The sequence below is a fragment of the Gnatocerus cornutus genome, chromosome 6 (genome assembly GCF_029298725.1).
Source record: "Gnatocerus cornutus isolate USDA-ARS CGAHR chromosome 6, icGnaCorn1.1, whole genome shotgun sequence".
NCBI classification, from domain to species: domain Eukaryota; kingdom Metazoa; phylum Arthropoda; class Insecta; order Coleoptera; family Tenebrionidae; genus Gnatocerus; species Gnatocerus cornutus.
This window is the reverse complement of record NC_142238.1, coordinates 5,639,818-5,666,261: the sequence shown is the minus strand read 5'-3', so window position 1 is coordinate 5,666,261 and position 26,444 is coordinate 5,639,818. Positions and strand designations below refer to the sequence as shown.

Genomic DNA, 26,444 nt, shown 5'->3' with positions numbered 1-26,444 from the left:
CTTAATTTATTGCCTGGAACGCAGGTACTAAAAGCTCAAAAATGCCTCAAATCGCATAAAGAACACTCCGTATCAAGAGAAAAAAGCTAAAATGTAGGAAGCGAGAAATTAATACAATAGGGAGATCAGATTGGACTCGTGGAAACAAGAAGTTGCAATAGAATGTCACGTTTGCATTCCAATCGATGTCATCGGCATCAAATTCCCGCAGAAGTCACAAACAGAATCTGTAAGGCGCCGAGTAGCAAAGCTAGACAATGGCATCTGGACACTACAGTTCCAATCAACTCCAAAGATCATCGCAAAATTTACTACAAACTTTAATTTTACAAATGAAAAGAATATCGTAGGAAGCAATCAACGAAAATTATTATATTATTAATACGCGATTCAATACGAAATTGACAATAATTCATTTGTCTCCCAGCTTATTATTAATGAATTTCATTTGGCAACACATGTACACAAATCGCCCAACTTCAGCCTAATTAACATTCGCATGTAAACAACAATACCAACAATTTCCAAACCTCTATCAATCACTCTAATTTCGCCATCACGAAAGACACGAATGCCAGTATTGCATTTTTTTTTAATTAAAATGTCCGTACCACATGTCAGTGATTGATTGCAGAAACATAAACACTCAAAATTACTTATTTAACTCTACACCGAAAGCTTTATAAATTACCGAACCACTAATTTTACTCGATAACCTTGAAAATTTCAACGCAACGAGTTTTTTCTTTTTGGATAATAACCCCGTTGCGGTTGGAAAATGTTCAATTAATTCCACGGAGATTCTCTGTAATTTGTTGACACCTCACCTGCCACTAAAATTTTGTGTAATTTTTTTGTTGCTCTCAAGCTTGTTTGGGAATGAAAGGGTTACAACCAAACCACTTTATTAACATATAAACTCTTTATGAGTGGTAAATCCCTTTAGGAACATCTGTCAGGTATTATGCAACAGCTGAATTTAAGGTGACACGTGCACCGAAAAGAAGAAATCGATGCGAAATCAATAGAAGAATGTCAAGTACGTGTCGTTCCTCTTCACAATCTATAAAGACGCTACAACCATAAAATGGTTTTATGACTTTTGATGATTAGGATACAAATAAGGATGTTCGAGGATCATAAAATACAAACACTACTGGAAAAAGTTTACAACTGCCGGCACCTGACTTAAAACTGATACTAAAAAAATATTTGCTTATCCACCTGTCACTAACCCTGGCATAAGTGGAAGATTTTTGTCCAAATTTTAAGTACACAAGTTACTAAATATGTAAAGTTGGTCACGTCATTGTTTGCTTTATAAAAATACCGCACCAATAAAAAAATTAATGCGTAGTTGTTTCAACAGAATCTTCACCTCTGATAAATTTATCGAACACCAACCAGGAAACCTTGAGCATTAATTAACCGCAAATCATCTTAAATGTCAGAGATTAATAACAATAACACATTGTGGTCGACCAATCAATCGATTCGTTGAATTAACAGGGAAAAACACAAGAAATTGTTAGGTAACAAAGTCGAACCTCATCAAATTTTTAATTAAAGAAACATTTTATGTAACTTTATCTTTTCCTGTTGATTATGCATACAAACACAGGATTCCGACCGTCGTCACATTTTCGTGTTATCAAACTTTTGTCTCCGTGTAATAAGTACACACATCAAAAAGTATGTTGCTTGATCAAACAAACTGCCAAGATAAATGCCAACACGACTTGACTAATAAGATATATTACCATGTTTAATACTTTGGTTTATTTGTTTAACATTGTTTTGAATATACAATCGGGGCTTCCCTTTCTGGACTGAAAGTGATATGTTAGTTTGATAAATAAACGTGGGATGAGTTACAGAGGTTCAGAATTGGGTTGCCAAAATATATTTCCATCAATAGCAAGCCTTGTATTCTTATTCTGACGTGTTGGTAACATTTTATCTATCGGTTCTGACTCTTAGTATTATTACTCTTTAGCCTCAAGGGCAGAGTGACCAAGACAATTCGAACTCCACTGCCTCCCTAACTTCTTCAAACAACCCTTGGATGATTGGTAAAGGGTGAATTTTCAAATAATCACTTTTTTGTTTTAAACCAATTATCTGGATGAAAAACCAAAGTTCTCCCCAAGGCGAAGGCGTCGACGGAAATTTATTTCCCGAAAAAGCTACCTCAAGAAAATGTCTCATTAAATGTTTGACCAAACTTCTCAATTTCGTTTCCTCTATTGGTTTAGGCGGCTTTCAATTCTCACCCTTTGTTTTCCTAGCGTATTGTGGTTCAATTTGACGATTTAGATGTTTTCCCGACCTTTCAGAAATCCACAAACTGCTAAAATTAACTCTCCAGGACTACTTGCCAACTTCATCAAAACTTTCCTAAGCTGTTTGTAAATTATATAAACACGTTTAATAAGTTTTATCTCGCGAAACGTACACAGACAACATTTACGTTTATCCAGAAGTGCTGAAACCCTTGTATATCTGGAGTTTTCACATGTTTATTTTCTGTAAAAACAATAAAAGCAGCGGTTAATTACCTATTTTCCCAACGGTACCGGTGGCGTCGCTCTGGATAGATCTGGCAAACATTACCGCCAGATGTTCAAAGTAAAAAGTTCAAAACAATCCCACAGACTTTCTCAATGTTTGTCAGTTTCCAAAGTGTTAATGTTCGATACAATACGACACAACAGGTGCGTTTAGACACAAACAGATTTATAGTCTACCATGATGATAGATACAGGAATGTCATCCGAATACGCCTACCTACAACGTGCAGCCGCCTATATATTGAACTCGACTTCTTCATTTCGGTTTTTGCTGCAGTTCCAAGCCGCTCGACTAATAAAATTTTCCTTAATTAATGAGCTCGTAAAATTTAATTGCGGACAACTATAGATTCAACTGGCTGCCATACAACAGAAAAACGATTATATCTCCTCTGGTTTTGTATCACAATAATTCGTTATGCGACTTGCGATACTCGTCCCGATCAACACAACAAAAACACGTTCGTGTCTATTAAACTGAACAAGAGTAACCGAACCCACTCACGTCAGGGTACAATCAAGCTCCTGATAAATGATAATTAAGGAACGAACTGAGCTTTGAGGATCTAAATCTCGCGATTTGTCAGCAAACTTTTTTCTCTTGTAATGTATCGTAATCTATCAACTCGGCGAAAATGAGATAATCCAAATATGACTGATATCAGTGCAATGAAAACTAAATATCTATTCTGTTTATTACATTAAACAACTGTGAAAATTCTATAAAAAATGCAACGTTATCGCTTTAAATAATACATAAAAGCACTCAATAAACAATAAATGAACTACTTGGGTTGCAATTTCACTGAATAATTCACTAGTGTTTATTTTTAAGCATTTCCATGATTAGCTTGTTATTTACTTATTCATGTGGATCTTTTCCTTTGTTTGCATTTTTGAAACTTATGACGCACCAAGTCTCAAATCAATCTAATGAAATAGTAATTGTTTCACGTCGAACCGCTGAAAATCATGAAATATTCAGATCCTTAATTCCAGTTAGCGTGGAACGAGGGATGTTTACTTGTGAAACGCCGATTTATAATTTAAACCGACTTAAACTTATTTAATGCCTCGGTGATATTTACGACATTTAATATTCCCCCGGTCTGAGCTTTTGAAATATTATGTAACTGCTACGACAGGTAGAGGAAATGATTTCCCCTATCTCGGCCCCCTTATGACTCATTTACCGAGGAATGAAATTTTAATATTTCCTTTTAGAACCTGTAACAGCTCTACAATTCTACCGATTTGCCCGTCTGCCAGGATTATTAAAATACGCGAACATAAAAGCATTTCTGTGTTTATTTTCATGTAGTTATGTTAGATTTTCATTGACGAACAGATGCTGTTATTTGCATATCATTGTATTCGGGATTTTCGGATGACGGCATATTGCACCTGAAATTTAATTAGATTTTATAACACGGAAAGCGTAACTTCTGGGATGAATCGATTAGTCGCGAGTTGATTGGGAGAGTAGGTGGTTCATGAAAAACAAGTTTTTTCGATTTTATGAATCATTGGTTTTTATGGCTACCATTTATGCACTTTTGTATACTTTGTATGAGGTTGTGTTTTAATGGTGCGTGTTATGCGTTTATTGGATCGTTTTTCCAATTAATGGCCATGTGATGATGACTCAAGAAAAATGCCTTTCTCTCAACTATTAATTGTAATGACGGCGACATGTGCCTCCTGGCAGCTTTTTAATGTCAAAATCAGTAAGAAAAAATCTAATGGTTGCTAGAGCCACTGTTTTTTCGAACATAAATTCCCGGTAATGTGTTGTTATTTTTCTTATGGAAGCTAGTTATGTTTCGCATTCTTGGATGGCTTCCAGTAATTGTTAGAGACCAGACAGAATAATTTATTTCCCTTATTTGAAAACTGAAGGTGTTCTCGACGTTTTACCATTTCCATTTTTGATCAGTCAAATGTACCATAGCAATCCCACTCTTTGAGACGTATTCTTTGCATTTATAGTGCATTTATCATTCAGGGGCACTTCCTAGCACAACTTGTATAAAAACCAAGTGCAAAAAAGCCTCGTACTTCGTTCTACAATAGAGTTGATGAATGAGCTTCATGTCTCCCATGGAGCTTTCCGCATATCTCGAGCGATGTTATAGTAACTCCTGCTGGAGTTGTAGCTTTGGAATGCAAGTTTTCAGCTGTTGTGCCATCTGCAATGCAATTTCCGTTTTGTCACCAAGCTATTTATTCCCCGAATGAATATTTGACAAATCGCTTTTTGTTCCAAATTTAACATACTGAAGACGCAGCGAATCAAAAAACCGTATGTTCTCGCAGATCTAAAGCGACAAAAAGTAGTTGCATGTGCATTCATTTCTCTGAATTAATTACACATCGTGCAGTCTGACATATCAGCTTCATAATATCTGGAGAGGTGCTCGGTCTCGAATGCGAACAAAAAGAGAAAATAAACCGGCTTGTACAACTCTTATTTATAGGAGACGTTTAACCGAATAAGGGAAGACTGGCGGTGAGTCTGTCGTGAATTCTTCGAGAGACTCTCGCCTTGGCCGCGAGAACTGGTCCCAACACTCGCTTCACAGCTTCAGCTCCATCTCATTCTTGGACGGTTTTTTAAACGTGTGTCTTTCCCGGTTTTTTCCCGACGTGCTTTCCATCAAGAATGGTAAAAATCGTAATGTCATCAAAGTGAAACACGTCAGCTTCAGAAGTACTAAGCTAATCAATAAATCTTGATGGAAAAAATAAAGAATCAACAGGATAACAAATTTAATAAATCAACGATTTCAATAAACTGCCATTTCCTCCGCGGCCTCATTATGAGTTTTTTCAACCCTAAAAATGCTTCCCAAAGCCTTTTGTTGAGATTTAATCCAACTCTTCCACGAGAGTGTCATAGTCATTTAATTTGAACTGTAATTTCTCTATTTTTCATTTTCCAGGAGAATAATTGTAGCAATAACCACGATCGAATTTCTCCAGGCACACATTTCGCAATCATCTCAACAATCGGAAGTCCCAGTTCACAAAGAGAGTATTGGAACGTTCTCTGCACAATCTCTTTGAATGTCAAGACTTTTCCGTCATAACAGAAATAATGATTTCGAGTGGATCTCAACAATCTGCGTCACTGTTTTGTATGTATGTATGTCATAATTTGTGATACGTGCTGTGCGTTTTAATTTTAAAGGGAGGTCGAAGAATTAACACGTTTTTGGTTTCTTCATCGCATGAGTGTCGTGCGTGTTTTAGAAAATGCGTGCGTATTGCCAACTGCAGTTCTCGTCACGAATTTTTACAACGCCCAATTCCCTCCAATTTAATGTATTCATTAGGCGAAAAAGCTAACGCGATAAAAGGAGGAAGGTGGTCGAACAGGGGTTAATACACAGCGCCACGCAAAAGCAGGAAATCACAATGTAATGTAAATTTGATGCAGGCGTACTCGAGTTGTCCACGCAACCAGAAAAAAGCTTGATGACGACTTTTATAGCAAACACGAAATTCATTTGTCAAGATGGTCAAAAATATTGATCTCAACTCTTTCGCTGGCCGTTGGAAGCTGTGTTGAACACGTGAACTGAAGAAGGAGGGTGGACCGTTTTAAACGGCCGTGGTCAGTAATTTTCATGGGCGAAAGTGGACAAACTAGCCCTGAGTTGAAACGAAGACCATGAATAAAACATTCTCAGCACCACGTCGTACATAATAATTACCAGCAACAGAATTTTAAGATGTTGTAGATATCGAACGCTTAATAAAATGAATGTAATAAAACCAGTTCTTTATCTATTATGCAACGATGTTTACTATTTCAGCGAGATTCAAAATTTTATTTACTACTTAGCCTTGTTAGTTTATCGACTTGACCTCTTCACGTTAATATGGAAGCTATTATTCCGTAAGTTGTGTTGTTGAGAACTTGGTTGTCTACCTACGTTCGCAACTTAACTGGCAGGTAATAAATAGAATGCTTCAGCCGACTAAGAAGGTAATAACACAAACTGTACCCTCACGTTCGATCAATAACGTTGCGTTGTTAAAAATGAACGCATAAACTACGATTAGCGTACGTTACTTCGATGGGAAAAGGTAGATAAAGAACGCATGACTCATTTTCCGATACCTGCAAAATGACCCCACTGTTCTAGCCCACTTCTGATTTTAAATCGATTACATAAATAAATCGTGATTTAACTTACAGACGAGGTCATCTATTATTAACCTGAGACAATCTCCACCACGGAGTTAAAAAGATGTCTCATTTCGATAAAGTAGATTGCAAACCAATCTAATAACAGCCCACAACAAACAAACGTTCGTTTTATTACTGAACTTTACATCATCCTATAATCGTATTAATGAATGGTTATTAACCTACTTCATTTTCGTTATGAACTACGAAGGTTATTGGAAAAATTACAGCTTCGGATAAAATCAGAAAGTTTCAGCTAAACCTGATTGATTTAACTGGCAAACATGACGTTTTTGAAGAGGATAATTCCCAGGTTCGCAAAACGCTGGTCGCTCATTTAACCTGTCAGAAAATTACTAATAATTTAATTCTATTTATAATTTTATCGGAGAAAGATCCAACTTGTTACTACCATGACAGTCTGACAGTTCAGCGAATTTGTTTTCAGTTTTCTCTACGGGGTCATATTTAATTCATAAAACGCTCTCTAGCGAATTTTGACGTTTGCGGAAAAATCATTACGGAGAGTAAATAAATTAAAGCGAAGAGGTGAACTTTTATGATAAATGACAACAAAAACGGGAATCGGGTTGATGAATGAATCACGCTAGCACGGCCTGGACGATTCGAAAATTCCAAATGGAAGAGAAATTTTATTTATGGACATTCCAATTATGAAATATTAATTAAAGAGAGCCGTGTAAAACCACAGACTTTTTTACAAGAAAGGAAATGTCACGACGCATATTATAGAACAACCTACGCCGTTCTGTTTAATTCCTGGATCATTAACTTCAGGGCAATAAAACTGATTATGAGTGAGGGTGTAACAAAGCTCGATCGGTGATAAAAACTCGTCGATTTCTAAATGCAAAAGTAGGCTTTGAAATATGATTGTCAAAAATGGTAGATAACAATCCTACCAACTTGAAAGGCCTCTAACCCAGAAATCCGTTTATTTTCGGGAGAAAATCTAAATAACAATCTTGATATCGTGTCTTCTCCTTTATCAAAATAACTCCATCATTCTGATTTCCCCCACTTGCTTTTGTTGTTTTCCCCGAGCACAAAATAATGTTCGCGTCCACAAATCAATAATAAGAAGGCCATCCCAAAGCCGAAGTCGTTTCTCCTCCACACCTCGTCCTTTCCTAATTGATGTCCCTTCCCAACTTGACACATTTACCGCTGAGTGGACGCGGCCCGAATGAAAACGTCGCCGGTCCACGGTAATGACATTACTAGGCCGGAATTAAATTCCGACCCGCATAATCCAGCCGGAACTTCGGGAACACTTCCGAGTTGCCAATCACCCTGGGGCGCTCTACGATGCGATGAAAGCAACGTAATTACCCGATTAGTTTAGGATGGATGTCGACGAATATAAGCGTAAAGACGCTTATCTTCAATTACACCTCGGTGCCTTATTTCATCTATTTTGGCACGAGGTTGCTTGCAGCTACCTGAATAGAGAGTGAATTTGTTCTCAACACATCCAACATGTTTTGAATGAGTCAGACTACAAGGTTTGAAACGACTTCTAGAACTTCGGGTGGTGTATGTAATGTTCAACAATCGGCGAGCTCCTTAACAAAGTTTTCCACTTATAGAAAGGGTCAGCGGAAAAAAGAGCACCCACGTCTACAAACGTTGAGCAAACAAATAGGTCGAATTATTATTCACAACCATAAACCCTGCATAATATGATCTAATAACGAAAAGCCACAAAACAGATGCCCGACTTTTACAGCTTGGTCGTTCGTCAAAGATAATAACAGCCAGGTCGATATTCGGCAAGGAGACGGACCCTCGACTTCCTTTCAAGGCATTGTGAAAGTCATAATTACTTTGTACACAGGATAATAGAATGCTGTAAATTTTGTTCGGATTTGTGAAACTGACTTCAGATGTTGAAGGATTTATGGCCGCTTGTGGGACAAAAGGCAGAAAAGGAAAGGAAAAAAAAGATTACTGAAAACGAGGCCACGCTGGATCACACAGACGAGACTACGTGAGGCGGAAACTGTAGGAAACAAAAAATGACTTTTCCAGCCCTTTTTTTCACAAAGAATATCAGCACAAAAAGCACCCGTTCGTAACTGATTAATTGGCTTAACATTCGCTTCCAAGGTTGTTGTTTGCTCCGTGAATCCACTCCCTACGAAAAACGCCTGATTTATTGACATTTCTTTTAACACGATTCTGTTCATTTGGTTTTATCGACGTAGCGACAACCAAACAACTGCTTCAAATTATTTTCGCAAATTGACTCTAAATTTGTCTTTTCTTTGACTTTATTGAAATGAAATCCTCATGAGATTGCCGTAAACATAATTTATGAAGGAAGAAGCTGCAAGTTTCGAACTATTTTGTCTCGTAAAAGTCACTTCTGACATTTGTGACCGTTGTGGTTATGAGGATTTTGAATTAAAGCGTTGAGTTAATCACTTACTCCCACAGGGACGCACTACTGGGGTCACTGCAGTGTTCAACGTGGTATTAACTTTAAAATTATTAGTGCCAACCAAGTTCAAAGTTTAATGAAAGTGTTGTTTGTTGCTCCCACATTGCGGTTTGGCCATTTTTTTTTCGAATTTTATAAAACAAGCAGAAAATGGACGATTTTGCAGCGAATTTATTCTTCTAATTGAGCATTTATGACTCGAGACATGTGTTTGGTTATTACTTATTACTCATCAATGACTATACTGAAATATCACTTTCTCCTCATTGAAGACGTTTCACCCGCATCAGAAAATTAAAAATGAGAGTGAAAACGATAAAAACTGTGAGCAACAACAAAGTTCATTTGTAATTTTAATGATCGCTACCTCTGTTATGCACTCATAAATCGCTTAACTTAAAGCAATATGCATTTATCGTCATTTTATTTATGTCAATCAATCTTCAGAAAGGTGGAAAAACGTTCGATTTTGTGTCATTTGTTGCGTAAAGAAATTTTAATGAACATTTCTCGTTGATTAAACGTTTTTATTATCCATGAGTCCATGAGTGAATAATGCAATTAATGTAATATCGTGAAGTGAAAGCTTAGATTTAAGAGATGAAAAAGCAATAGATTACAAACATTAAACGACTAGAATTAGAAAGTTGAAGAGGAAGTGAGCGAGATCAAATTGTTTGGAGATTCGTCCAAAGGTCATTTAGTCATCTCCGGTGGAAAAATACTGATGAAGCTCTAAACTTTGAAATGTGTTGATTAGTTCTGCTTTTTGCATTGAAAAAAAGAGTTGTGAATATTAAAACTAGTTGCATTAGCAAATGAAAGCAAAAACAATCACGTTAATCAAAAAACGAATATTCCAGTCATAATCAGATTATAGTATTTATAAAATCCGATCCGAGTTTAATCAAATACGTACTAATTACGAGTGGAATTAGAACAGGAAATATAAAATAAAAATGAGTTTAATTAGAACAAGCAACATACCAACATAAATTAGTTGTATCCTTGACATTCAGTCTGGTAAAGCTTACCTTATGTACATGATGGATCCATTGTTGAGCAGCCTTTTCCATCCATAGGGCACACTGATGGAGGGCTGTTGGCTGCCCACAGTCACATTGGCGTGTTGCTGCGGCCCCACAGCGAACACCACACCACCGGGCCGTACACTCACACTTGAATCATACACCACCATCTCTGAAGGCTGGTTCTGTACTACCACCATCCCTTCATCAGCCGAACTTAAACTGCTGCAGCTCGATTCTGCAGTTTCCGACCGCACTGAATCACAACGCACACTTTGAGGGGGCCCTTCGGCCCCCATGACTGTCACATAGCTCGATTCAACGAAAGCGTCATGAGCGTCACACTCCTTGTCTGGCCGTCCCGGTCCGGCTTGTCTTTCTCCCGAGAGCACCTCGCCGTTACTACCACCGAAGCTTTTGACGTAACCGAACGGTTGCGAAAAGCCGTTTTGTGAGATGAAATAGCCCCCTTGCTGGTGCAGGGGCTCGTTGACTATTTGTCCGTTGGCAGCGTAGTCGGGGGGTTTGAGGAGGGCCTTGTCGGGGTAACCCTTGGCCACGGTGGCCATGGAATGGGGGGTATTGGCGTACGCCGGAGCCGGGCCGTTTGGGGCCACATTTTGCTGCCCAACGTACGCTTGGGCGAAATTCTCATTAGATACGTATACTACCACATTTTGGACACCTGGGGTGGCCGACAGCTCAGGCTTTCCTGCCATCGTGACAGCATATCAACGGCTCTCGCGTTGAGCCCTCTTCTAGCCCCAAAGGTTTCTACAACAAACGACAAAAAAGGGTCACTTTACTACAATACCAAATCAAGGAAGAAAGTAAAAGGATCATAGTTTTACAACGGGCAATAAAATTTAAAGCCACTCTTGACAGTTGTAAATAACACGGAACAAACAATTTACCTGCATTTCGTCTCTGTGTATTGTAAACGACTACAACTATCGAAAATTACCATTACAATCTCTTAAAACATCGATATTGCCTGAAATAATGTACGTTTTAATTTCACCGTGGTTAACCCAACACCTGCTCCCATCAAATTACGTTCCATACGTCTGAAATAATTTCCGTCTCGGCATTTTTACGAAGAATTTCTTGTGAACCAGTCCAAAATGACCTTTTCAAAACAAACACTTTGAATTTATTAATTATCTCTTCGCGGTGATGTTATGCGCCGCGTAAAACTAGACACTGAAAATGGAAACCATCTCACACTCCCAGAAATCTTTGCGGTGAGATCCATGATGCATTGCATAAAAACAAGTCACTAACTTCACGCGAGTGCAAAGCAGGTGACGACATCTATCGAAAAAAACGCACATGTCTCGGATTACCGACCAACAATGACGCAATTGCGCGGGCTTTTTCAAAGTTTTAAGAAAACTTGTTACAAAAATACGTGTTTTAAGTCGAAAATATGCGCTGTAAGTGAAATTTAACATAACATAACATAACATAACATGGGAAATTTAGACTTCGAATAAACCTTGAAATGTAAACATACGCACTTAGGTGGAACCGGCGCATCCACCATTTTAACGACCTTCTCCACTTAACTATTTTTAACACTTTACGATCCAATGCTTTAATAAAACCAAATTTTCAACATAATGAAACATTTATTTTAAAATCAGAAATTGACGGAAAATAACAATTCAAATAAAAAAATAAATAGTTTGAAATCGCATTGTTTACAAATTATGATGCTACCTGTTTCGAAACAAAACAACCACATACATTCAGCAAAAAAGTTGTTACAACTATTTAAAGTTTAAATTATCATTATTACATAATAAAATTGCCTAAACAATTGTGACTAATCTATGATGCTCTTCTACCGCGTTGTTAGCACTGTCCTCTCATAATACTTAAAAAATTAGTTAGCGGCACATTGAACACGTTGCCCTGGTCCGTGCATCTCGTCGTCTTCATCGTAAGCATTTCTATTCTGCCGTCTACGCTGATCTTGTTTATCGATGTCGAAAGGTAACAAAACACATTCTTCCGCTTGATCAGGAATCATAATCTCAGGACGAGCTGGCAATGCGTTTTCTAGAGCTGGAATGACCTCAGGTTCTAATTTATCAGGAAACTGTACCAAAAATTGTACAATAAGACGGCCTTTCTCGAACGGATTCTTATACTGAGGCATTCCTTCGTTCATAATACACTTAACATCACCATGTTTTGTAACTTCACCAGGAAGCGAAGTGATTACCAAATCACGATCATCTAGAGTTCTGATAACTTTCTGGAATCCACAGAGAGATTCAACGAGTTGCAGTTCAACGCGAATGATAAGATCTAATCCGGAACGTCGAAATATTGGATGTTCTTTCTCTTCTAAGACAATGATGATATCGCCAGGCTCTAGCTCGGGCTCTTGGTCCCCTTCACCGTTGAAAATGATTTTCTGACCATCAACCATGCCCTTGTCAACGTGGACTTCAAGGATTTTTCGCTCACGGCTTACTTTCTTGCCTTGACATTGCTTGCAGCGGTCTTTGGGGTTGATGCGCTGGCCTTGGCCGCGGCAGTCTGAACACATGCTTTGGATTTGCTGAATCATACCTAAAAAACAAACACATAATTAAGCATATGAAGCGTCCTACTAGTAAAAAGTAGTGTTATATAAACTTTTTAATAAAAAACGATAACGTATCATTGGCTTTTTGCAAGAATTTTATTCATCTAATCAAACCAAAATAGACCTAGTAACAAAATGCTGATGTAAATAACCTTCAATGCATTGTAGAACTGTCCAAGGTTAGCATAAAAGTACAGAATTTTATGTTCAATGGACACAAAAAGAATTTTTATTTATCGTGCAAAACCGTAAATTTAAGTATCATACAAAGCTAATGTACCATAAAATTCCAAATTTATTGTTTTAAAACATTGTGTATTTTTTATTCTCTTACCAGGGCCAAGTTGTTGGATTTGGACTTGCATCCCAGACCCCCTACACGTCGGACATGTTTCAACAGCACCCTTCTTGCCCCCGCGACCTTCACATTTATCACAGATGACATTCTTCTGTAAAGCTAGTTTCCTGACAGTGCCTTTATACAGCTCCTCCAAGGAAACATTCAGTTGGTGAACAACATCCTTTCCTTTGCGTTCACGACGTCGTCCTCTTCCACCACCAAACCCAGAGCCACTGAAGAACATCTCAAAGAGATCCATAGGACTAGAGAAGCCTCCACCACCTCCACCCTCTTTAAGAGCTTGTTCACCCCCTTGGTCATATACCCGCTTCTTCTCAGGATCTGACAATGTCTCATAGGCTTGAGAGATCTGCTTGAATTTGTCTCCTTCATTTGGGTTCTTGTCAGGGTGGTATTTCAGTGCCAACTTCCGGTAGGCCTTCTTCAAATCATCTTGAGAACAGCCGGGTTTAACACCCAGGATGTCATAAAATTTGGTTTCTTTCACCATTTTTAGGGTTCTGAAAGGAAAATTAGTGATGAGTCATGACTCTTGGTGGTGATTTTAGAGGAACAATGGGAAAAATGATAAAATTACCTCAGAAATAATCAATATTTCTGGAACGTCAACGAAGATTCACAAAACTCTGACGCAGGAAAAACACGAATGTACTTCTGGAGCGCGGGTTCACTGATTAACACGTTGAACCTCGTGTTCTGGAAAATTCGATTGGAGAAGGTTTGGAAGGAGACGAAACGCGGAAACGTAGATAACGAGTTCTAGAATATGACACTTCGCCACCTAGAGGCCCACTATGGAATTTTGCGAACGCGCAACATTTGAATCCCATCACCATATAATCAAAATTTTAAAGAAAATTCTAAGATTTCGCAGCTAGAAGAGCTAAAGGAATATTGCGGCGTTTATGAAGTCTCCAGATGTCAAACAATCTATTTTATTCAACTACAATTACACCTCTAAATTAGAGATTTTGTAATTTAGTTTACCAAGAATGCAACCAAATATGTAGATCTGTATTTTGGGTTGCCTAGATAAGGCGCACATATTTGACATCTAGTTGTCAGTGTCAAAAATTCTAACCTATATAATCGTAAACATTACATTAAATAGCATTAGCCAAAAGATACGCGTTGTTTTTATGTCTACACTAAAAGAAGTGAGAATGAAAAAGACAATGGACCAGAGCACAGCTCAAAAACTGCTCGGTGAAGGTGCCTTTTTCATTTTCTTGAATGTCCCTGAAGGCACCGAATTTGGTATCGATATGAAGTGTTGGAACACCGGAGAAAAATTCCGAGGCGTTAAGATGATACCCCCTGGGGTGCACTTTATATTCTACAATTCTGTAAGCTCCACAGACGATGTGGCTCCTCGAATCGGATTTTTTCACAATTTTAAGAAAGGCGAAGTCCTTGTCAAAAAGTGGGATAATGAAAAAGAACAAATTAGTAACGAACCTGTAACCGAGGCGGAAGTTGTTGGATTAAGGGATAATTTAAAAACTCTGGACTCTTTTCTGGGTCCTTACCCTTATGATATTTTGGATAAGTGGACTAGTTTGTCTTCAAATATAACAGGTTGTTTTAACTGGTTTGTTGGTTGATTTGTTGAAGTTTTGTTTCAGACAACCTCTTAAGCAGATTGATGCCAAAGTCAGGTCAAGTTAAAGCAGCACTGGAGTTGCAGTCTTGCAGTGATGCTGATAGACCTAGAGGGAAGAAAGATGGACCAAGTCCAGAACACAAGAGGTTGTTATGTAGTGAAGCTGATTTGTTACCTGTCCTAAAACCCTTGGAAGGGACAGATCTCCAACTCACTCCTCTCCCTCAAAGAAACTTTCCTGATGGCAGCTCTCCTTCAGAAATAACACAGCATTCCCTTGATCTAACTTACGTTTTTGAAACTCTTTTACAACATTACTCAAGGTAACACCATTGACATTTCTTGGTCTACATTTTAACACGTATTTTTAGCCCTATAGAGATAATAGGTGAAGCGGAATTCTGCTACATCTGTTTCCTTGTCGGCCAGAGCTTAGAAGCGTTTGACCAATGGAAAAAAATAGTCACAGTTTTCTGCTCCTGTGATTTAGCGATAGTTAAATATAGAAAATTATTTGATACTTTCATCACGGTGTTTGAAGTTCAAATACAGGAAATTCCGGAGGAATTTTTAGCTGATATTGTATCTAACGACAACTTTGTTTATGTAAACTTGAAGAAATTTTTTAGAACTGTACAAAGTTCAAATTTAGACGGACAATTTAAAACTAAAGTTCATAGGTTTAAAAATTCCTTGAGCACGACGTATTTGTGGGATTTTGATCACTTGGATTCAGAGGACGAGGACGAGGCACCTGTGGTCGTGGAATTGTAATTTGTAAATAAAAATCATTTCTACTTTGAACTTTTTATTTGTTTACTTATCTCTTCTAGTAGCAGGAAGTTGGAATACATTGATACAGTACAAGAGATAATTAGTTGGGTCACTCTAAATTGGGGCACATAAAACGAAAAAGCCACATTGGTTCATTTCCTGTTTGAAAACATTTTGATGGGTGTTTACATGATAGGAAATTAATTTATTTTTTTATCACCGAGTATAGCGATAGCTACAAGTATATAAAGCTCTTGTTTATTAAAGATTTCAATAATTAAAATATTTATAGGTTCGTAAACACTATAAATGTAGTTAAAAAAAATTAATCTGCAGTTGCATTTTGCCAATATAAATTGTCATCAAATTAGCATAATTTCTTGCCATAAAGTCACCGCAAAAGGTCTTTATAAAGCTGTGGAAACGATTAACAGATTTTACGACGCACGTATTTCTCCCGAGGTTGGAAAACAAATGTAAATTCTGGAATACTTCCTTCATTCTTACAATTAATAATCACAACAATCACAACCTTGACCACAACCTATCCCAACACCGCAGGAAGAATTAATTGGTATACACTTTCAAATGGTGCGTTACTTACTGCAGCAAGGCTACAGCGAGGTTTCAAGAATAAACACACATAAAAAGGTTGAGTTTTTAATACAAAAAAGCGCACCGGAAACCATCCGCGACATTCTTATCAAGAATTTTGTAACCGATAAAGGTCCATACTTTCAAATTTCCCTGACATCCACAAAGTAGGTAAATGAAGGGAAAAAACTAATTCGCATATAATGATGTTATAATCAGAAGACGTGTTTAAGGACAAACTTGATGATTATTATTGGTTTGTACCGTGCAATTTTATCATAGTGACTTCCGTCATAAAATATTATGATTACTTAAGTGGTATAAAATGGATATTTTTACGCTTTGTGCTTACCCACACGTAATAACACAACCCTGATGAATAGTGCAATCGCCAAGGCTCGCAATTTCTTGAATGCAACGACCCACCACTCATTTTCATAAAGCACCACAATCTCAATTAATGTTGTAATACCGTGTTACTTTTATTACTTAATTTTACTTGGTTACATAAGAAAAATACTACGTAGACTTTCTAATTCGATTTCGCTATTTGTGCGGTTTTTGCATAAAATGATCACAAGTGTAACGATATTTCTCGTGATGTAAATCATGTTTTCCAATATTCCAAAGTTGCTATAAAAGAGAATTGGGGATTACAAGCTATTTATATTCACTTCGTAAATGTTAAGACACAGTGAGACCTCAGAAGTGCATAATATAAACAAATTAATTTATAACTTTGCTCGCTAAACAAACTAAATTTAGATGCGTTTGGTCTTTGTTAGACTGTTTGAAAAAAGCGGCTTGAGTGACGTTTACATAATTAATCTTAAAATTTCCTTACTTCTGGCGGGTTTAGCTAAAATTTTACCGATCTTACAAACAAAAAAAAACCAGATCTGACTAATATCTAATATATTCATAAACGTACTTTTACTCGTATTGATCACGTTCATCTTCAAAAAACATAAATATTTAATCGTAGACACAGTTTTTCTTCAAAGAAAATTTCCTACTTTCTATTTTCATTGTTCTCGAAGTACGTGAAACCTTACAATGCAAGGACGATGATTTAAGATTTCCACATCCACGAAAAATTGTTGAAACTAAAATTTCGCCCGTATCATCAAAGTAACAAACAAATTATCGGAATTTCTAGTTTAATTTCTTATCAGTGTTAATATTTGTGCGAAACATTCCGCTGAATGAAGGAGAATCCTCGTGTTAATTAAGTTGTAGTGTAAAAATAGCAGCAACCTCACCAAATTCTGTAAATTCCTCTCGCTAACAAATTAAAGCGGCATCCACATGGGACCGACTTTCCACATTAAACTTTCATTGTTTAATTTAATTTAAACTAATTAGAACCTCTAATAAAGTCCAATCAGAGACAATTGTTATTCCTGGATACGTGCTTTGCCACCGTTTAAAGACCTTCGCGTGATTTATGAACAGCGGAAACGCCAATCTGCATTAGTAGTCTAATGCCCTGCCACCCTCGTCGAGGTCCTCCAGATCTAGAGGGACTTACAGCCGAAATTACGGATGAAATTTTAATAAACAGACGTTACAATTCGTTTCCACCGCTTCATCTTGGATCCTGTTTTTGTTGCGCTAGTGTTAAGCTCAGCTTTTTCCGGCAGCGACTCGGACTTTCTCAGCCTGTTCCGGAGTTTCGAGGACGCTGCAGTGTTTTAACACACCGTAGAGGAGAACCGCGACTGCATTTCTAGTGGTCCGCCACTCAACAAACAACTTCCGATTAAAAGCCGGCATCATTTAAAAACATAATCAGTTACTGTCAACGCGCGAATCGGTATAACATGGTTCTGTGCTGGACCGCAGAAAAAGAAGAGTTTTCTAAGTGAGGTGGACAAAGTTGGAGTGAATTGGGAGCATGAGATAGACTTTTTGGCTTCGGTGGTAGTTTTTACGATTTTCTGTGACTTGTAGCTTCGAAAAAGGTAGGAGTTGAATTCTTTTCCTTTGCAATTTAAGATTGCATCGATACATTTAATAACATCTTATTTATCTGCAATAAATTTTCATATTAATTAGATTGATGCAATTGTGTTTTCATGTTGCAACAATAGACGATCCTGCGCTCCTTTAATTGTTTAAAATGTCGCATTACTGAACAGAATTTCGCACTCATTTCGTTCCATTTATTTCCGTCATGTCGGGTTATGGGAAGTTGCAAAATAAAAATAGCTTGAAAAAACTTGAAAAAATAGACAATATTTCATGTCGCGACTGAATATAATACTCTAATTAAAATAGTGTATTTAGTTTCTTGTTTTTGCGACACATGTTTCCTATCATCAAAGTCGTGCGTACTTCAAATGTACAACAATTTTGGTAATACCAGTAAGTTCTAGTATCAGTTAATCCGTTAATGAAGTAAAAAGGAACAATAGAAATTTTGATTCCCTTATTTATTTAGTTTTGAATTGTCTTTGAGGAAATGAGCTAATCTAATTGCACTTATTATATATGCCAATTTAACCGTAATTCATCTAAAATATCTCGCGTTTCGTGTCAAGATGTGCATGACATCAACTTTAATTACTCTGTAAAATAATATTTAATCCTTTAAATACCTATTCTAATTAGTTTGCATTTTGTCTCGTAAAACCGAAATAAATTTAAAAGTACATTCAGGAATTTAGAGTAGGTGTAAATATTTCTGTAATCTATAAATATGCAGTTATTGTTTCTCACTTATTGGATATTTTACGGCTAGTTACGAAGTGACTACCTTGTAATTGTGGAAATTGGAGTTTGTACAGTTAAAATTGATCACCGATCAACTTCTGTCGCCTTGAATTGAATAAAAATAGGAGAAAAAACTATTAGATTACAGAAAATGAACTTGAACTTGAAAAGTGAGAGAAAATCTGAGAAAAATTCCCACTTCGGGCCCTCGAGAACCAAATTAATATTTTTAAATTTAAATTGTGTTTATTTCGATATCAGAAAATGTGTCTTCGATCGCAGTTAATAACATAATTATCATTGTTTTTGTTTATAGTTAATTACCTTACACATACACAACTGTTAATCAGCTGTGAAGGCTTTTTCGTGCTGCTTTATAGCAAGTTACATAAACTTATAAAATTACACTGGAATACGTCAGTATCTCTTCAAGTAACTCTATTTCTAGGGTTTCAATGAGTTATTTATTTGTGTTTAACGCCAGAAATAAATGATCAAAACATTTTTCCATAGCTCTGGTTTTAAAAAGTTGCAATATATTACTCTTGTGATAATTAAATGACTGGTAATAATGACGCCAATGTCTTTTTTGAGAAGAAGAAATGTAATACATATTTGCGTGGTTTTTTGAAGAAATTGTACGTGTGAGTCGTACGATTTTCCCAGAAAATTCAACTTAAACAAGTAGAGATTCGAATAAATATTTTTGAGTTTGGTATTTTAAGCATTCTTGACCCGTTTAAAAGCTTTTTGCAACGTATAAAATTACTAGTGTTCGTAATAATTAGATCAATTAATTAATTAGATGTATGTTTTTTACAACCTGCAAATTAACGCTTAATTACTGGAGGCTAAAGCTAATAGTGCTCTAGTTTCAATGTTAAAAATATCATTGTGTCATCACTCAAAAAACACTAAAATTTGATCAATTCCCCGAAGGATTTTACGCGTTTTACGATAATATGAATGAATAATTGAATAAATATGTAAACTACAAAATACACGTCAAAGAAGTCGTAAATACACTAATCAAATCCGACATGACATGTGAAATCTCTTAACCGATAAACTGTTGAACTCAAACTAAATATCTCCAACGGGCTATTTCACCAATCATTGTTTTGCTTCCAATCAACATCTCATAAATTACCACTGATAATATTTTCATTAAATAAGTAAATTAACATTTTTATCGGGTTGAAGTTTAATTAAAGGTCATGTAATAAAAGTATCACCTTCGAAATATCAACTTTGCTTTAAGGAAAGAATTAGTAAAACTATCCTTAAACTTCGTACAAATCCTTGGCTTTGCTACTTGGAAACTGTTCGATTAGTGTGTAAATTTTAAGGTCAATTTCACTAATTGGGTCAAAGACAACGAATTGCGAGCGTGGACATTCCCTCAAAAACAGTTTTTAAGGAAATTGAGGTTCAAAAATTATTCACAACTACTTTTTTTTAACAAGATAAAATCAACGATCTATTAATCAGATTTGTACTATTTTTAAGCCTCGTTCTGGAGCAAATGCCAGACGATTTTTTAATGTAGAAGTAATTATTTTCTGATTGATTATTTCAATTAAACACTACAATAAAATTTTATTGATATACCAAGAGAAAGAGTCAAGGTTTTTGAACATTTTGATTCAGGTTACCCTTGCCAATGATGTCGTTTCCGCAAATCCTTCATCTGATCTTCAATAGCACAATTTGGGTCAAGCAAAATTTTGTTTGACTTTTTTCTTTTGTCAAGGATTTTATCAATTTCTAGGCCGAAAGTCACAATTGTATGACAAAAGACGACTGTTATCAATTATCGGGTCATATTTGACATAAATTAATTAAATCCTCAGTTAAAAGGATAAGGCCTTGTCTTTTATGTTTTTTGTTGGGTCAAGTGGGCACATTTTCACAATTTATCTATCGATCTTAGAACTGTCATATCAACAATGACGATTATTAATTAATATTTAACCTTAAAAGAGAGCTTTTGAAATAAGTCGGAGCTACCAACTTGTTTCAATATTTGAAGCCTACAGCTACTGCTTTTATTCGATTGTGGAAGTAAATCAAATTAAACCGTAATTGAGGAATTTCGTAAGGATAGAATGAAATAGTCCGTGAATAAGAAAAACTTATAAATGAAAATAATTGTGTTTCAACTTTCTAAAAAAATGTTAGATTAGACGCAGGCTATTCAAACACATGAACAGAGACTCCATGAAAATCCCAAAATTATAATGCAAGTGCAATTTGGTCAAGGATGTATTTTGCGTTTGTGACTTATTATTAAACAGACACTTTTATCTAATCTTCTGTTTCTTTACAAACTTGGATTCATAATGACATCTACTTTATTTGTAATGTAGTGATCAGACAAAACAAATAATTTAAATCCTAATTGTAAATACGTACTGTTTGCATTTAGTGCGCAAATTAAAAAAGTGTATTGTTTCCTCCGGAATATCCAAAATTTTAAATCCCTGGATGGTTAACAAAAGAGTATAAAAAAATGTAACGTTAACTAAACAGCGCGTTTTTGATCATATTTGATTTGTTACCAACCATAATTGTAAACAGAAGATTATTATTTTATGATTAGACAATATTTTTTACTCATTTAAAAATGACGTGAAATTACTAATAACCAGTAAATATAACACGATTAAAATCACCTGTTTCCATAGAACTGTCACATATTCCAAGTAAGATAAAACAACAAAGCTTCGATTTAAAACAAAGTCTGAACGTGACAAAATTAGATAATACATATTTTACAATTGGTTACGCATATTTATGGCAAAAATATCTCGTCAAATAAAATTTTATGGCCACGCATTTGGAATAAAATTCCAACGTAAAGTGTGCAAATGAAGTTATTTCAAACTGCAATTTTATGCGAGATTTCATTGGTAATTTCGTACATGTTTTATATCACTGTTAATATTCCAATAGTCCATAAATAAAATTTCGGCAAAAGAGAAATAACTTCCTGAAATTCCAGCAAAAAAATGTTTTTAGTTATTTCAGATAAAAACTAAACCATAAAATAATACCCTACTATTAAAAAAAATCGTAAACAATATAATAAGTTGAAAAAGTACGATAACAACTAAAAGTATTCAAAACGATAACGTCCATTTAACATTTACTAAAAACAAGCCTGCGATTTTCACATTTGAAATAAGTACAGTTCAGTTTTCGTGCTAATTGCCCTCTTCACCATCTTTAAATTCCTATTTACAAAAGTATTTTGTGTTCTTGTTAACATCTAGATTACAAAGCAAATAAAATAGATATCGTACCATTTTTAACAAATCATGTTTTCTTTTGAAGTGCTGCGGCAGCTCTGGATTTCTTTGCTTGGGCTAAATTCAGGTGGGTCAATTTCTGTTTCCACTCTTCGTTGAGTGTTTTTTTAACATTGACGTTGAGCAGCTCCACAAACAATTTGATATAACGCATACACGAAATTACGTTGCGAATAAAATGACGGTTTCGCATTCGGGTTCATTGAATCAAAAATTTACCAATTCCATTGCAATTCCGCCAAATTATGTAACATCAATTAGAAGGTCACAATGTGGAGCAATTCAGTTCACGTTCTAGCGTTGTAATGAAACACCAAATTCCCTTGATACTTGGTGTAGTAGATTACGTAACGGAGCTTGTAAATTATCTATTTTCTGAAAAATACACAGCGTACAACGTTTGTTTTTCGAATTTTTGCACAAATTACAAAATGTACGAAAATAATCATGGTTTGTTGTCGACGATAAAAATCTCAAACAATCACTAATAGATAAAAGAAAGCGTTGTTATCGTAGTTCGTTCAGAAAGATAAGGTATCTATTTATCGCAACAGAAGTACTTTGAATGTGTCTTGGAAACTTTAGAAAAATGGTGAGTCGACCTGGGTTCGAAAGAGTATTATTATTACGTAAGTGAAAATCTCTTCCTTTTGAACCACACAAAACCACCCCAGAACCAAAACCGAACGCACAATTTTCTTGTTCACGTGGGAACAATGCGTAACGCTACACCAACTTTTTGTGTCACACATGTTGTTTACTTGGTATTAATATTATTAATGGGACATTCGTATGTTTTTATCAATTTTTTCAAGCGCACGTTACACAACTGGTCATGTGCTGAAAACCCGCTAATTTTGATTTTTCCAGAAGAAATGTCCCAAACAAAGAAGAAATCCGCGGAAGACGAAGAGGATGTTGTATCCACTGCTATTGGGGAGTTCGGACGCTGGCAACTCTTGATGACTTTCCTTTTATCGTTGTTCAATATACCATGCACATGGCACATTTTTGTGCCAACTTTCCATGCGGCGGAGAGGGAGGCTTGGTGTGCTCGACCGAAGGAATTTAGGGACGTCAGTCCAAGGGACTGGAGAAATTGGACGCAACCGAATGGACTCTGCAAAATTTTTAACACCACTGGGTTGGTACCAGATGATTTGATCAATTTGGACACGCTGAAAAGAGCGCTTATTCCCTGTACCGAATGGGAATTTGAGGGAGAAGGTAAAATGGAAATAAATTAGCTCCACAACACCTTGTAAATTTGGTGTTGTCAACAGAATTATTAGATTTATGTGGTTCCAATTGAACTATTAATAATCCGCCGCGATTGCTTGAATTAAATCTAATTGAAATCTAGTGGGTACGTCTTTCCGGCTATTTATCCCCGTCAGCGTCTGAACAAAATCCCATCTCGGAGATTTGTAAAATCATCAAAATTTCATGCGCCGCATATTTGTGGTAATAAACGGAAAATTGCAACCGTAAAATGCAATGAATACCTGCATGTTATAGCTGCATTTTTATTATCATTACGTAATAACTTTCATTAAAGATCGTCACTTAACTTTTTGTACATCAAAAAACGAGATAAACAAAACATTGCATTAATGGATTAGTATACTCACATTATTATGCTGCACATTGTTTTCTGCATTTCCTCTTTAATCTCAATTCCGCGTGTTATGCAAGTCCACGTGTACAATCCAACAAAACATTGTTGACTTTTCAGGAAACACAATTGTTTCCGAATTCGATCTGGTCTGCGACAGGAAGACTCTCAATAACGTATCCGAAATGATGTTCCTTGGTGGCGTCGCCATCGGTGGTTTGGTCTGCGGTATCTTATCCGACAAATATGGAAGAAAGAGGACACTGATGGCTTCCGTTCTGTTGCAAACAATCCTCGGTAACTCTCGTAAAAGTGAAATCAATGATTTTATCGTATTTGTAGGTGTTGTCATCGCTTTCGCCCCCTGGTTTCAAATGTATTTTATCCTGCGAGCAGCCTTGGGTTTTATCTCAGTTTCCGTCGTATTCAGTGGATTTGTATTATCAATTGAGTTGGTTGGAGGAAACTGGAGAACCGTAGCGGGGATATCATACCTGTTTCCTGTTTCTTTGAGCTACATGATAATTGCAGGCATGGGATGGTTGTTGAGGGATTGGAGGCAATTACAACTCGCTATTTCTTTACCAGGATTTATTTTTCTAATTCTATGGTAGTTTTTATTTACACCAAAACAAGATTTAACACGTAGTTTCAGGTGGGTGCTTCCTGAGTCTCCAAGATGGTTGCTCGCGATGGGTCGGACGAACGAAGTTATGACGATCCTCCAAAAAGCAGCAAACTTCAATAAAAAAGAGCTTCCAATTAACATCGACAAGCAGCTTTTACCGTGCGAAAGCGAATGTGAAACCGAATCTGTGAGTGTCATGGACCTTTTCAAAACACGCCAAATGCGAAAAAAGACGCTTCTATTATTCGTGATATGGTTTAGTGTATACTTGGTGTACTACGGTTTGGTGCTTAATCTTGGCAACATTGGAGGAAACCTCTACATCACTTCTGTGAGTTCTTAAGATGAAAGAAAGCGTTCCTTACACCAATTTTACAGGTCTTGTCTGGTGCTGTAGAAATTCCCGCAGTGGCCCTCAGTATTGTAATTCTTCTCAAAGGTGGACGTCGGTGGCCTCTCGGTCTAACCATGATGTTCTCCGGGGTTGCCTGTGGTTGCACAATACCCATCGATTTAGTATCTAATGACCTCCAATGGATCATTACCACCCTCGCAATGATAAGCAGATTCAGTATCAGCTCCTCTAACGCAATCATGCCAGTATTCACCGCAGAGCTGTACCCAACCATCATCAGGAATATCGGCGTTGGTGCAAGCAACGTCTCTGCAGGAATCGCGCTCATGCTGGTCCCTTACTTATGGGAAATGGTAAGTCAACCACCCAACAAAAAACGGTACTAAACCTATTTACAGACAGCTATGCACCAGTCGGTACCCATGTCATTCATCGCATTCTTCGGGTTAGTCGGAGGTATCTGCGTGCTCTTCCTGCCTGAAACCGGAAGTGGTCCCTTGAAAGACACCCTGAAAGAGGACGAATGTGAAGCTAGAAGTTCCAACGCGAGTGAAATCAAAAGGATAAACAATAACAGTTAAACCGTAATCTTAAGTTGAAACTTCCTGAGTTGAGTTGATGTGCCGCAATAAAAAAATGGTAGTTTCGAATATACAATAGGACAATCTTTTTTATCAAAACTGCGCAAAAAACACTTAAAATGACTCAAAGGTAACGTACTTAAGAATGGCTCAACAGATTACGTCTAATATCGCGACAAGAATCATGACGGCAGTGGAATGGTACTGTTTTAGTGGTTCAATTTAATATGATTCTATTACAAAATTTAACGAACACACGTGTTCTCTAGAATTTTTTGAACTCTTGTTTACTATGAATGTATCATTTTCTGCGTAACTGAGGCTCGTTAGTTGTGTAAACACTAGCAAATTAAGTATTCTTTCCTTGACTTTAACCCGCTTTAATGATTATTTACTTGTCATTATTTTCCAGACTTTTTTTCTAAAGAATTGTGAGTGATAAATACAAAATCAACAGAATGATAAATGTGAAGCAGGAGATGTTCCTAACGCTTGTTCAATTGTAGCCATGACATTGGTAATTTATTTAAGTCATTAGACGCTTTTATTTCTGCATGTATCATTTAGTATGTATATATTAACAGTTACATTAATATTTATTTTTCCGTTTTCCTCACAGAAAACACTTCCAAAAATCACACGAATTGTACATATTTATTAGTGTTAGTTAACGTTGATGTTGTCTTCCAGCAAATTTTATTTATGCTGCCCCGAAAACCATTTTTGTATTATCTAACATGATCAATCATAAATAGGTACTTTGTGAACTTAATTTTCTATTATAACGTTAGTTTACAATGTGATCTGTGTTATTAGGTATGTATTTGTAATCTGTCTATTCTAGAGCAAGCCAAATTTTGTAGATGTAGATTTTTTAAATTCTCTGTAAATAAAAACTTTTATTCATTTCAATTTGTTTCTATACCCTCAACAAGTGAATCCTAACATTATAAAACATGTATCTTAAAGATAAAAATAAACCGGTCATTCATCCAGCGGATAAATAATAAATCGAAGAAAACTGAAGCACAGGTGTTCAAAGAGTTACCTT

General features: G+C 36.3%; 4 protein-coding genes across 10 annotated transcripts in view; 2 read left to right on the top strand and 2 right to left on the bottom strand.

Annotated features, from left to right (window-relative positions):
• Window positions 1–11,532, bottom strand: part of LOC148172401 (uncharacterized) — a 38,736-nt gene extending 27,204 nt beyond the window's left edge. For both annotated transcript variants that reach the window (XM_088038256.1, XM_088038257.1), the window contains exons 1-2: window positions 11,172–11,532; window positions 10,264–11,031 (exon numbers count right to left, since the gene is read on the bottom strand). In XM_088038256.1, the coding sequence (XP_087894382.1) occupies window positions 10,264–10,976 (713 nt within the window). In that variant the 5' untranslated portion in view covers window positions 10,977–11,031; window positions 11,172–11,532. The remainder of the gene's footprint in view (window positions 1–10,263; window positions 11,032–11,171) is intronic.
• Window positions 11,533–11,868: 336 nt separating this feature from the next.
• On the bottom strand, window positions 11,869–14,008 carry Droj2 (DnaJ heat shock protein family (Hsp40) member A4-like). Its single transcript, XM_088039489.1, has 3 exons — window positions 13,795–14,008; window positions 13,191–13,717; window positions 11,869–12,840 (listed from the first exon to the last, which is right to left on the bottom strand). The coding sequence occupies exons 2-3, from the start codon at window positions 13,705–13,707 to the stop codon at window positions 12,146–12,148; spliced, it is 1,212 nt and encodes a 403-aa protein (XP_087895615.1). The 5' UTR covers window positions 13,708–13,717; window positions 13,795–14,008; the 3' UTR covers window positions 11,869–12,145.
• Window positions 14,009–14,262: 254 nt separating this feature from the next.
• On the top strand, window positions 14,263–15,624 carry LOC148172399 (protein AAR2 homolog). Its single transcript, XM_088038859.1, has 3 exons — window positions 14,263–14,795; window positions 14,843–15,143; window positions 15,192–15,624. The coding sequence occupies exons 1-3, from the start codon at window positions 14,357–14,359 to the stop codon at window positions 15,592–15,594; spliced, it is 1,143 nt and encodes a 380-aa protein (XP_087894985.1). The 5' UTR covers window positions 14,263–14,356; the 3' UTR covers window positions 15,595–15,624.
• Window positions 15,625–17,826: 2,202 nt separating this feature from the next.
• Window positions 17,827–26,269, top strand: LOC148172398 (organic cation transporter protein-like). Of its 6 annotated transcripts, none has more exons than XM_088039270.1 (7): window positions 17,827–18,152; window positions 23,088–23,441; window positions 23,950–24,126; window positions 24,172–24,439; window positions 24,485–24,788; window positions 24,836–25,165; window positions 25,211–26,269. In XM_088039270.1, the coding sequence occupies exons 2-7, from the start codon at window positions 23,090–23,092 to the stop codon at window positions 25,391–25,393; spliced, it is 1,614 nt and encodes a 537-aa protein (XP_087895396.1). In that variant the 5' UTR covers window positions 17,827–18,152; window positions 23,088–23,089; the 3' UTR covers window positions 25,394–26,269. The 6 variants fall into 6 exon arrangements, with proteins under 6 accessions (XP_087895396.1, XP_087895395.1, XP_087895398.1 ...); XM_088039269.1 differs by having other exon boundaries at window positions 23,085–23,441; XM_088039272.1 differs by lacking the exon at window positions 17,827–18,152 and adding an exon at window positions 22,725–22,806.
• The last annotated feature ends 175 nt before the right edge of the window (window positions 26,270–26,444 follow it).